We start from the raw sequence: 13,705 nt of genomic DNA, 5'->3' as shown, positions 1-13,705 counted from the left end.
TATGTCATAGGCTACAGGTAGACTGTATGTTGTAGGCAGCTTATTATTTATGTCATAGGCTACAGGTAGACTGTATTTTGTAGGCAGCTTATTATTTATGTCATAGGCTACAGGTAGACTGTATGTTGTAGGCAGCTTATTATTTATGTCATAGGCTACAGGTAGACTGTATGTTGTAGGCAGCTTATTATTTATGTCATAGGTTACAGGTAGACTGTATGTTGTAGGCAGCTTATTATTTATGTCATAGGTTACAGGTAGACTGTATGTTGTAGGCAGCTTATTATTTATGTCATAGGCTACAGGTAGACTGTATGTTGTAGGCAGCTTATTATTTATGTCATAGGCTACAGGTAGACTGTATGTTGTAGGCAGCTTATTATTTATGTCATGGGCTACAGGTAGACTGTATGTTGTAGGCAGCTTATTATTTATGTCATGGGCTAACAGGTAGACTGTATGTTGTAGGCGCTTATTATTTAGGTCATAGGCTACAGGTAGACTATGTTGTAGGCAGCTTATTATTTGTCATAGGCTACAGGTAGACTGTATGTTGTAGGCAGCTTATTATTTATGTCATAGGCTACAGGTAGACTGTATGTTGTAGGCAGCTTATTATTTATGTCATAGGCTACAGGTAGACTGTATGTTGTAGGCAGCTTATTATTTGTCATAGGCTACAGGGAGACTTTATGTTGTAGGCAGCTTATTATTTATGTCATGGGCTACAGGTACACTGTGTATGTTGTAGGCAGCTTATTATTTATGTCATAGGCTACAGGGAGACTTTATGTTGTAGACAGCTTATTATTTATGTCATAGGCTACAGGTAGACTTTGTTGTAGGCAGCTTATTATTTATGTCATGGGCTACAGGTAGACTGTATTTTCTATAGGCAACTTATTATTTATGTCAAAGGCTACAGGTAGACTGTATGTTGTAGGCAGCTTATTATTTATGTCATAGGCTACAGGTAGACTGTATGTTGTAGGCAGCTTATTATTTAGGTCATAAGCTACAGGTAGACTGAATGTTGTAGGCAGCTTATTATTAGGTCATAGGCTACAGGTAGACTGTATTTTTTATAGGCAGCTTATTATTTATGTCATAGGCTACAGGTAGACTGTATGTTGTAGGCAGCTTATTATTTAGGTCATAAGCTACAGGTAGACTGAATGTTGTAGGCAGCTTATTATTTATGTCATAGGCTACAGGTAGACTGTATGTTGTAGGCAGCTTATTATTTATGTCATAGGCTACAGGTAGACTGTATGTTGTAGGCAGCTTATTATTTAGGTCATAAGCTACAGGTAGACTGAATGTTGTAGGCAGCTTATTATTTAGGTCATAGGCTACAGGTAGACTGTATGTTGTAGGCAGCTTATTATTTAGGTCATAAGCTACAGGTAGACTGAATGTTGTAGGCAGCTTATTATTTAGGTCATAGGCTACAGGTTAGACTGTATTTTTTATAGCAGCTTATTATTTATGTCCATAGGCTACAGGTAGACTGTATGTTGTAGGCAGCTTATTATTAGGTCATAGGCTACAGGTAGACTGTATGTTGTAGGCAGCTCTATTATTTTAGGTCATAGGCTACAGGTAGACTGTATGTTGTAGGCAACTTATTATTTATTTCATAGGCTACAGGGAGACTCTATGTTATAGGCAGGCTTCAGGTGCAATAGAGGAAGTTATCATCCTGTCCTATCATAACTGGAATTTAATTAGAAGAAACTGGGCAAAAGTGAATGGCTAATCTCACGCTGGACTCAGTCATTGTTTTGATCACATTTTGTCTTTATATAACAAGATTTATGCTTGGTGATGCACTGGGGCTAATATAGCACATTATATTTTACGGACCGTCTGTTAACGTGTTGTTATTTTTGTGGGTAAAGCTTTGTATATGCCATGTGATATGAAAGGGAAATAAATGGAGCATAATTATCAGATATCTATAATTATTAGGTGTGTTGCACCTTCAGACGAATAAATCTTGCTCTGAAACGAGCCGAATGCGGCTACCTGAGGCCATATTTGTCAATTGTTCATACAAACGAATAACAAATGCACATGCCTAGTAATTATACCACTGACCTACTCTCTTAGTTACATTGCTATCTGAATGTAAATGGTAGTTTTGCAGTGCATTCAATTTCATGCACAGATTTCACCGTTTCCCATCCCCGCTGGGTAAGTGCTAATTCAATAATTTATTAAGCATGTTATGTTCCACTTATAAATCTCTTAAGGTGGTGTTCAAGGAGAGTATAGCCATCTATGTATGTGTTTGACTTTTCAGACACCATCGCTATAAAAATAGAGTTGTTAAGATATTTTGAAAATCATTTTAAACCTCCTAAGATACACATGTGCCTCAAGTAATGACCGGCCTATATAGTCACATACGTCACCCTCAGAGTAAAGGCCTTGGTTCGCTGCATTTTCAACTACTCACTAAACCTTCTTGTTACAGGTCCGTCCAGACATTTGCAGACAAATCAAAACAGGAAGCTTTGAAGAATGACTTAGTGGAGGCTCTGAAGAGAAAGCAGCAGAGTTAAATGTCAACCCCCCTTCCACCTGCACACCTTTTCATTTCTTACGAAGTCTCGCCCCATCCCTGTTCATCATGGACCCTCTCCCATTTTTTGTTTGTTGTTAAGTCAGTCTGCATTACCTTTCATAGCCATTCAATGCGGTTTAATCCTATTAAATAAAGCTGTATGAATCTTTTACAGTCTTTGGGGTTCCTTTACTCCCCCCCCCCCCCCCCCACACGACTCCTGTTCCTAAACTAGCCTCACTTTTTGTGCTAATCATACCCTCCCCAAATTTTCTCCATTCCCCATGTTACTCTGTACTGTATATTATGATTAACTCCTTCCGTGCCATTGGGATCTGCACAGTTTGTCTGCCATTCTTCTGATTCTGCATGGGCGACCTCTAATGGAATTGGAAAGGACATCTAATTAGCTTTGAACTGGAGGGTGTAAGAAAAAGACATGATACTTGGCTTCTATGTCTTCGTCTCCTTGTTCGTCTTTACTGTTCTCCTGGTGGTTTCCTGGGGAATGCTTAGGGTATTTTTTTTTTTGTTTTGTTATATATATATATTTTGTAAAGCTTTAAGTCTTCTATACAAGCCTTCCTGTACTAACAATAAAATGATTCTAAATACCTGGACCAGATTGTTTGCTTAGTGTATGGATGGGAACTGTTGCTACTGAAGTTGAAAAAGCTTTGAGACACATTCATTCTTAAAGTAAAAAGCTAGTTTCTTACGGATTAGTGTACATAGCAGCCTTTCCTTAATTGGGGAAAATTAAAAACCCACCCATGATGGAGACCTACTTCAGCACTTAAGAGAGATATAGAGATATATATATATATATATATATATAAATTAGCAAGCTGTAAACAGTACTCTCTGGTCTTGAAAAACAATAGATTTATTTAGTGACGTTTCAGTGAATACACCCCTTCATCAGATGAAGGGGTGTATTCCCCGAAACGTCACTAAATAAATCTATTGATTTTCAAGACCAGAGAGTGCTGTTTACTGCTTGCTATATCTTAAACCCTACTCTAGACCTCTGGCATTTAAATGAACTGTTTGTGAGAGTGCACCTGCCTCACTTCTTGTGGTATCCTTTGTTTAACCGCACAGGAGCAGTAGTGCACTCCTGGGAGCTAGCTGCTGCTTGGTGGCTGCACATGTCTCTTGAAACTGTCTCACCAGATGCGATCAGCTAGCTCCCAGTAGTGGTTTGCTGCTCTGGAGCTGAGTTTTACTATGTGTCTAGCAATTAATAGTGTAGGGCTTAAAGGGACAGTCTAGTCCAAAATAAACTTTCATGATTCAGATAGGGCATGTTCTTTAAATTTACTTTTTCTTCTTAAGCGGGAAGAGTCCACATCTGCATTCATTGCTTTTTGGAAATACAGAACCTGGCCACCAGGAGGAGTCAAAGACACCCCAGCCAAAGGCTTAAATACCTCCCCCACTTCCTTCATTCTCCAGTCATTCTTTTCTCTGCCAACCTCCTTTGACGAAAGGCATTGTCAGAAGTTCGAGAGAGTCTCTTATAGAGGGTAGTACTCTTCGCAATGGGACTCGGAGTTTTAAGTAATCCTGTCATCCTCTCAATGAGAGAGCATGGATGAAAGTTAGAGTCCGGAGATGCAGGGAGAGTTTTCCTGTGAAGCCATCCCGACTCATATTAACAGATCCTTGGTAATCAGCGTTGACGAGTTTCGCTGCCTATCTTTATTCATTCAAGTCTACGTCAGAAGTGAGGCTACTATCTGTCACACTTGAAGGGCCGTGTTCCTGTTCCTCGGCGTAGATTCCGGTAAGATTGTTTCCCTCATTTTAATACGCAATCTCTCGATTGCCAGCCCTTTTTGTGAAAGGGACGGTGTACCTCGTGATGGGTGCAGTTACGTTGTTTGTCACTTCCCGTTTGCTGACTGTGCGACAGAGTCTGGCTCATGAGTTGGTCTGGTTCACAGGAGGCGGTGAGTGCCCCAGCCATTGGGGGTGTAAAAAGGGTGCCGGTTAGTTTGTCATTTTTGTAATCCCAAGATTATGGAGGATTCTGATATGTTAGACACGGATGTCTCCAATACCGAGAATGCGTCTTGTGATGAATATGAAATGGCCCGGGTAATCAATGCCCATCAGTTATGTTCCGATTGCCATTTCTAGAGTACTCTGTTCTCCCAAATCAGGGAGTTTGGAATGCGTTGAGCCATCCGCCTCCAAGGTTTCCATGTCCCGTGAGGCGCGTGCCCCAGACCCTTTCTCAGCTACGCAAGCAGGTGTCCATATGGCCTTTACTCCTCTGGAGGGTGACTTGTTTTCTCCAGATGTTACGGCATGGTTCCGCATGGCCATTTCTATGGCGCTGACTTATTTATATCTCCCAAGTGAAATTATTTGTAAGATACTGTCCCGTGTTCTGTTAACCAGGGCCCATCGAGCGTGGGATCGCCTGATTCAGTTCGGCCTTCTGGGGAAGTGTTGGCCCCCTGAGGCTTCAGGGGGCCCCAACCTCAGGGCCAGGGTCTTTCGTTTGATCCGGCGAGGGATGATTTTGCCTTCCTTATAGGCTGGCAAGTGTCTGTGTTCTTTTAAGACATGTTTTGGCGATGTTAGAGGATCCCAGTCCTAGTGGGCCGAGGGATCCAAGGCCTTAGATGCTGGATGGTAAATTGGATATGATGTTTGGGGATGAAGCCAATCTCCTTAACGTCTTCGATTTTATTTTTTCTTTGTTCGGGTTCCAGTTCTGAGCTTGGGTGAATGGGGGCCTCTGATCGGCTGGTCCCATTGGCATTCTCATTAATCTTGGCGTTCACCCGATAGGTGCTGCCTTCCTTTTATCTTTGATCCGGATGGATGTGTTTAATTTGTTTTTCTTAAGCTCATGTCTGTTAGATTTTTGTATTTGAGAACGTTCTTCTATGGAACCGATACTTGCGATTTTGTGGTCGCCGTGGGCACTTCCACGGAAGATGCACACTTTTTGAATAATAGAATTATGTTTACTAGTTCATTTATTGATCCATCAGGTCGAATTTTCTTGGACCTTGGGCAGTCTCTGGAGTGTCCCTTATACCAGGCAGGTACTGGTCTGGACGCCTTTTCTGCTGTCATGTTACCCTTGTGGTGCTGATTTAATCCTGTTGGATTCTGAATGTCACTTGGCCTTTTGTTATGGATTCCGGGACTCTGATTCTATTTGAAGTATGAGGCCTAGTGTTTAGATACAACCCTTCTGAATAGAGGGTTGTGAGTGCTGATCTAAGGCTTTTTCTGGCTACTCGCCTGGATACGGATATGTTTTTGCAGACGTCGTCATGGTTCTTTCAGGTCCCTGGGGACTCAGAACCGTAGTAGTTTCCATTCCTTTGGAGTTGGGAGATGTTAGTGACCTATGTGGTCTGGTGTTTTCTGAGTGGTGAACGATTTGCGTCTTCACTTGAGGTTCTTACAAATGCTGACTCTTTAGCCTATTAAACATTTTCTTGCTTGTGGCGGAGTCTCCTTCTTTCCCGTCTTGGGTGGGTCATCTGGTCTGGAAGCGCGGGCATGTCCTTCCTTTGCTCAGCGTTGCGTTACTCTAAGAGGTGGAGTGCAGGGGTTCCCTGACTTCTGTGGGGAGCTGCGAGGCTTCCCGCTTTTTACCCTGTTAAATGTTGGTTCTTTTGGAAGATCGATCCTACAAGGCCCTCTGGCTGTTGTGACTTCCATATTATACCCTTGGTCTGACCACAGTCTTCGACGTTCGGGTGTTATCTGCGTCCTCATTGCAAATCTAGCCTTGGGGCTTTAAAAGTGAAGGTGTCGAGGTTGGTTAGACGATCGCCCCTTCTGGGGTCAGGTAGTTGACTATTTATCCTCTGTTCCTTTTTTTCTTTCAGAGGTCTGGGACTCTTGTCTTCGTTCTTTGACTAGCCTTTGGACTGGGACCATTACCTTGAGGGAAGGTCGGGATACGGTTATCTATGCAGTGTTGACCGTTTTCTTCCAGAGTCGGTCCTCCACTTCGGTGGGAGGACTTTTTATGTCCTCTTTTTTTTTTTTCTACTGGCGTCTGGTGCTGGAAGGGGACGCTCCTTGGTGCTCGGTATTCGGAGGGCTGTTGTTGAGACTTTGGAAGGTTTGCCGTTTGGAACCAGCTACAGCTGTTTGCACTTTGAATCTGTGATAGCTTTAAAACGCCTTTTCGTGGTTTGGGTTTCACGATGGCCGAGTCAGCTTTCCTACCTGGAAGCTGGTCAACAGAGTCCTGTTCAGACACGGTTTGGTGTTCTCTTGGAGAGCTCTTTACTAACTGCAGGGATAGTTATCCTATTTCTGCTGTCTCTGCTTACCTAGCCTGCAATTTTCGATCTGATACGAGGCAACAGGGAACTCATGTTTTTCTGGAGTATCTTATTGTATGGTACTGGGTCAGGGATATGAGGGTGTCCCTCGAGTCCTTTTTGGGACGTGTTTCCCTGTGTATGGATCTCTTCTCTTTTTTTTATTTTTTATTAGGTCCTTGTGTTTCTAAGGAGTTTGTCTCCCTGGGTGCTACTATCGTAAGACAACTGTGGGTTGTTCTGTGTTTGTTGGGCCGTGTGGAATGCTCCTTTTGTATTTCTCCTGGGAATCTGTTCTCCATTTTGGGGGCAGGTAGCGGTCCTTGTCTTTCGTTCAGGTACCTTCATGGGAGTCGAGAGCCGCAGGGCTAACTCCTCGGAAGCTGTTTGTGCTCAACGGACCTCTGGGAATGAGTGGTCCTCTACGTCGGCTTTGCTGGGGTCGGTGTAACTAATGTGCAGTTACCTGGGCTTCGGGTATCACCCGTGTCGTCATTTTTATAGGGTGTCGGGTAATTTCAGGCCTGTGTGGTGCCTTTCAAAGGGTCCGCCTTTTTGTACCCCACCCCATTGTGTGCATTCAGTGTCCTCTAGCTTGGGTAATTGTTTTCCCAATGAATGAATGCAGCTGTGGATTCTTCCCGTTTAAAAAGATAAACATAATTTATGCTTACCTGATCATTTTCTTTTCTTCTAATGGGAAGAGTCCACAGCTTCCGCCCGTGTTTTTATCTATGCGGCGGCTGTAATTTTTCGTTCTTCTGGCACCTTCTTTCACCCTGATATTTCTCCTACTGTTCCTTGTTCCCTTGGCAGAATGACTGGGGGGTGAGGGAAGTAGGGGAGGTATTTAAGCCTCTGGGGTTCTGTATTTCCCAAAAGTAATGAATATGCAGCTGTGGACTCTTCCCATCAGAAGAAAAGAAAATTATCAGGTAAGCATAATTTGTTTTATCACCAATTTTACTTTGTTCTCTTGGTATCTTTAGTTGATAGCTAAACCTAGGAGGTTCATATGCTAATTGCTTGGACCTTGAAGGCTGCCTTTTATCTAAATGTATTTTGACAGTTTTTCACCACTAGAGGGTGTTGGTTCATGTGTTTCATATAGATAACACTGTGCTCACGCACTTGGAGTTACCTAGGAGTCGGCACTGATTAGCTAAAATGCAAGTCTGTCAAAAGACAGTCTGCAGAGCCTTATATACAAGATAATAACAAGGTAAAAAGTGTATTAATATAACTGTGTTGGTTATGCAAAACTGGGGAAATGGGTAATAAAGAAATGATCTAATTTCCATCTTAATGGGAGGAGAGTCCACTGCTTCATTCATTACTTGTGGGAATTAAGAACCTGGCCACCAGAAGGAGGCAAAGACACCCCTTGCCCAAAGCTTAAATACCTCCCCCACTCCCCTCATCCCCCAGTCATTCTTTGCCTTTCGTCACCCGGGAGGTTGACAGAGAAGTGTCGGAAGATTTGGAGTAGTCTCTTATGGAGGGTAGTACTCCGCAATGAGACTGGAGTTTTAAGTAGTTCCTGTCGGCAATCTCAGTGAGAGCATGGGTGAAAGTTAGAGTCCGGAGATGCAGGGGGAGTTCTCTGAAACCATCCCGACTCAATATTAACAGCTCCTTAAGCAATCAGCGTTGACTAATTTCACTGCCTGCTTTCTGCTCTCAAGTCCATGTCAGGAGCGATGCTACTAACCTGTAACACTTAAAAGGCTGTGTTCCTGTTAAACGGCATAGATTCTGGTAAGATCGTTTAATTTTTTTATACATGTATGATAATAAATGCTAGAAGACAGGGTCACAGTGTGACTCCTTTTATCTGTATAGATTCAAGGGTTAAACTCTCCTGAGGGTGATTATTGAACAGGGGGAATTATTTTTTTATGTTTATTTGATTTTATGCTTCTTTTTATGTGTGAAGATGGTATGGCTCAGTCTGTTATGGAATATACAGGTTTTCACTTTCACTTGAGAGCCATGCAGCTTACAAGCTGGGTGCGCTTTTTCTCATAGCAGGGACGTCCTGCATGTGCACCATATGATTCTTTCCCTCTTTACTGACTCAGGGTGCCTAGCAGAGAGGATCCTAACTCTACTGTCTGGGTCATGGGAGGTGGTGAGCGCCACAGCCATTGGGATAATACAGGTGTTTTGTTTTTTTTTATTTAATAAAATGTTTTCAATAATGTTCCATATGCCTTGATAATATCAAACTGTTTGATACCACTGAGCCGTCTACCTCTGAGAGTTGTCATCCAGTGAGGTGCCTACCTACATGCTTATCTCTCTCCCGTTGCATGCTGATCCTTCATCTGGAGGGGGCCATTTTTTCAACAGACTTTACTGCGCAGCTCAGATGGGCGGTGTCTGCGGCCTTAATGCTTTACCTATTACATATTACACTCCTTCCCCCAGAGTACATCAAATAATTTAATTGGATTTAACTGATAGGGTTATCAAAAGATGAAGTTCTTTCTGAGATTTCAGAGTATGAACATTCTGGGCGGAGTCTGCTTTAAGAGCCCAAGGATAAAGGATGGAAACTCTGTTAAGAAAGTTGTTTTCAACATACGGACTAGATTTGTTTCAACCGGAGGCGGCTGTTGCCGTGGTTGCTGGAGAAACTGCTTTCTGGTGTGACTCCTAATAGATATCGGGGTAGAGCAATCCCCCTCGAGGTTACTCAGGAAAGCTTTACCAGGCTTGAGGGTTGCTAATTCTTTTATCTGTGATGCTATTAGATTATTCGCCTAAATGCTAAGGCTTCAGCCTTTTCTGTTCATAGCAATTCGGGCTCGTGGCTGAAGTCATGGTCCTGCAGATATGACTTCTAAGTCTAGACTTATTTCCCTCCCCTTTCAAGGAATGATTTTGTTTGGTCCAGGCCCTGGACTCAATTATCTCCCACGGTCACAGGGGGCAAGGGTGCCCTTCTAACGTAAGAGAATATGAACATGTCTCAAGGGAGCAATTTTCTGTTCTTTTCGTTTTGATTAAGCCCAAGACAGCACAGTCCTTGCCTAGCAAACCAAGAGCTCTTGAAAGCCGGCTCAGTCCTGGAATAAATCAAGCAGAGCAAGAAGCCTGCCGAGTCTAAGTCGCATGATTGAGCGGGTCCCCGGTCCTCTTCTGATCGTGTAGGGGGGCAAAACTGTCGCTCCTTTCAGTCGCTTGGTTCAGGGACGTTGCAGGATCCATGGGGTCCCTGGAGGTCATAGCTCAGGGTCACAAAGATAGGTTTCAAGGTCTCAGCCACCCAAGGGCAGTTCCTTCTCTCTCCTGTCTTCCTGAACCAGAAAGGAGGGAAGCCTTTCTGGGTTGCGTATGGGATCTGTCCTCTTAGGAGTTATTGTCCCGGTGCCTTTCGCAGTGAGAGGTTTGGGATACTATTCAAACCTTTTCCTTGGTTCCAAAGAAGGAGGGAATTTCTGTCCGATTTGGACCTGAAGTGCTTATAAACAAATTTTTAAATGTCCCCTCGTTCAAGAGTGGAGACAATAGGTCCATTTCTCCCTCATTCGAGAAGGGCTAGTTCATGACCACGATAGATCTTGAAGGATGCTCCCTTCACGTACCAATCCTCAAGGACCACTTTTAGTTCCTAGGGTTTGCGTTCCTTGACAAGCACTTCCAGGTTTATTGATCTTCTGTTTGGTCTAACTGGTATAGTGGTGAGCATAACTGCCTTCCAAGTAGTTGACCCGAGTTTGATTTCTGGCCAACGCAGCATTCTCCAAGAAGTTTTTCAGAGAGTGGACCATTCCGAATCTATCCTCTGTCTTCTTCGATCCCATGGATGGAAGATAAATCTAGAGAGAGTTCACTTGTATCGAGTACCAGGGTGGAATTCCTGGGTACTATATTAAGTCTCTATAAACATGAGAATTTTTCTAACAGAAGGACACTCTCACTCTAAGTGGATATATAAAGTAAAACCATTCATACTTTATTAATCATAAGGTTAAAACCAGGATAAAACATCCCTAGTGGATAAATTACACCTACCCACAACCACCTATTTAACAATAATAAAAGCAAAGAGGGCCCTCCTAACACTCCTCTGTTTCCTGTGCCGATAACTGGAAACGTCGGCATCAGGGTGGCTGGAGTGATAGGATGAGCCGGGGTTAGAGAATGTGCTGTACAAACGCGTTTCGGCTATTAGAAAGCCTTTATCAATGTTACACATTCATGCCTAAAATAGTAAGCCGAGGCTACCAATGATCGGAGCTAATACTCCTCCAAAACACCGGTTAGTAGCCAATCCGGGAGGAGTGTTTGGAGGGCCCTCTTTGCTTTTATTATTGTTAAATAGGTGGTTGTGGGGTAGTGTAATTTATCCACTAGGGATGTTTATCCTGGTTTTAACTTATGATTAATTAAAGATGAATGGTTTTACTTTATATCTCCACTTAGAGTGAGAGTGAGTGCTATAGTAACCCCCTTACCTTCCTGTCCTTTTGTTCGAATTATATTTTTGATGGGGCAGCATCCGGAATTTAATAATTCCTATCTCACCTATTTTTACAGTGTAGGCCAGTTTTTTTTCTTTGGTTCCTAATTTTTCTAACAGACCAGAGACAATTGCAGCTAGCTTTCAACATGTCTTGCCCTCCAGAGCCTCCTTAAGGTCATCTGTGGCTCGGCGGATGGAGGTGATTGGATTTCATGGTGTCCAGCATGGACATCATTTCCTTTGCCAGGTTTCACCTCCGACTGTTGCAACTGTGACTGCTGAAGGCAGTGGAACGACCGATCTTTCAGATCGGTCTCAAACAGATTTCTCTGGACAACAGATCGAGAGAATTGCCCTCTGGTGTTTTTGTCCGGATCACTTGTCCCAAGGGATGTCCGTCTCAAGACCATCCTGGGTGATTGTGACTACGGTTGCGAGTCTGTCAGGACGGGGAGCTGTTTGGGGTGTCGGGAAGGCACAGGGCCTATGGACTCAGGAGGAAAAGCTCCTTCCCGATCGCATTTCGGATCTTCGGGCAATATACAATGCCCTATAGGCTTGGCCTCTGCTGAGTTCGCCCCAGTTTATCAGATTCCAATCAGACAATATTTCCTTGGTCTTACATCAACCATCGGGGGGGGGGGCGAACGAGAAGCTTCCTAGCTATGAGGGAAGTATCTCTGATTCTGGAGTGGGCGGAGGCCCACATTTGCTCGCTGTCAGCGATCCACATTCCAGGTGTGGGCAACTGGGAAGCGGCTTAACTCGGCAGACAATAATTTAATCCGCGGGATTGATCTCTCCATCCCGAGTGTTTGCAGAAATTTGCAAGAGGAAGATCTTATGACATCCTATGCATGAAGTAGACAATAAATTATCTTTGGAGTTTCCTTTTCTACGGGCTATTGCTTCTGCGTGCAGAGTATCTGTGATTACTGCCTTTCATGCGTCCCTCCTTATCTGGCTTTCCATCCTGATAAGGCTGTTCGACGAACCAAGTTAGATTTTCTTTCTACGGTTGTGGGAGAGAGGTTCTGCAGACTGTGGTGCCCTCAGTATAGGGTCTGCCTCCTTTTTACCCTCCCGTTTTTTTCATTCAGTGTCCTCTAGAGCTTGGGTATTTGTTCCCACAAGTAATGAATGAAGCAGTGGACTCCCATTAAGATGGAAAACATAAATTATGCTTACCTGATAATTTCATTTGCAATTGTGGGAGAAGAGTCCACTGCTCCAGCCCGTTTCTCCGGACCTAAATTTAATATTATTCTTTTGGTACCATTTATACTCTGATATTCTCCTATTGTTCCTTGTTCCCTTGGCAGAGTGACTGGGGGATGAGGGGAGTGGTGGAGGTATTTAAGCCTTTGGCTTGGGTATCTTTGCCTCCTCCTGGTGGCCAGGTTCTTAATTCCCACAAGTAATGAATGAAGCAGTGGACTCTCCTCATACAGATGGAAATTAAATTATCAGGTAAGCATAATTTATGGGTTTTTTAAAACAACGATTCTGGTGTAGACTGTCCCTTTAATTAAAGACACAGGGGCCGACAAAAATCACCTTTAGAAAAAAGTATCTAATGATCTTTTACAGAATATCACCATTAAAGCAAAGCAACTGTCAAGTCAAAATTAAACTTTCATGATTTAGATAGAGCATGTGATTTTAAACAACTTTCTAATTTAATTTAATTTTAACATTTTCTTTGTTCTCTTGATATCCTTTAAGAGTAAAGCTAGATAGTCTGATAGCAGCTTAGGAGCGTGCCCGTGTCTTTAGCAGTCTCTGTAAAACATTGCTATAAACAATGTTCCAACAACTGCAGCCAGATGGTTAGTTGCATGAACACTCCTGAGTTTGCCTAGAATTACTCTTTACCAAAGGATACCAAGAGAGCTATGCAAAACTGAGAACAGAAGTAAATTGGAAAGTTGTCATGCTCTATCCAGTCCCAATTCTGTAAAAATGCTCAATATATTCATATTCTTTTGCTACCCTTTGTCTCTATAACAAACTACACTATTCAATTACTCCTTCTCCTCTCCCATCCGGCACAGTTCATTAGCCCATCTCATCTTAAACTCACCTTACCTTTCTACTCATGAACTTTTACCTATTCCTAAAACATCACTCTCTACCCCCTGCATCTCATCTCAAAAAGCAGTCTCACTACTGCAAATCTGTATCTCATGTCACTCTCCCTCTTGCTTCTACTTACTGCTGGTGACATCTCCCCTAATCCTGGTCCCCAACCACTGATAAGCCGTGCACATCCATGTGTACCATCCCATAGACTCAGAAAACAAAACTCTGCACACCTTACTCACATTCCTCTTGCATCTAAAGCCACTACCCCTTTCA

At 43.1% G+C, this 13,705-nt stretch overlaps 1 protein-coding gene across 2 annotated transcripts in view; it reads left to right on the top strand.

Annotated features, from left to right (window-relative positions):
- Positions 1 to 3,189, top strand: part of CAPZB (capping actin protein of muscle Z-line subunit beta) — a 116,780-nt gene extending 113,591 nt beyond the window's left edge. For both annotated transcript variants that reach the window (XM_053690297.1, XM_053690296.1), the window contains one exon: positions 2,480 to 3,189. In XM_053690297.1, coding sequence (XP_053546272.1) covers positions 2,480 to 2,567 — 88 coding nt within the window. In that variant the 3' untranslated portion in view covers positions 2,568 to 3,189. The remainder of the gene's footprint in view (positions 1 to 2,479) is intronic.
- Positions 3,190 to 13,705: the final 10,516 nt, after the last annotated feature.

The sequence above is a fragment of the Bombina bombina genome, chromosome 8, assembly GCF_027579735.1.
Source record: "Bombina bombina isolate aBomBom1 chromosome 8, aBomBom1.pri, whole genome shotgun sequence".
NCBI lineage: Eukaryota > Metazoa > Chordata > Amphibia > Anura > Bombinatoridae > Bombina > Bombina bombina.
The sequence above is the reverse complement of the archived record's forward strand: the minus strand, read 5'-3'. Positions and strand labels throughout refer to the sequence as shown.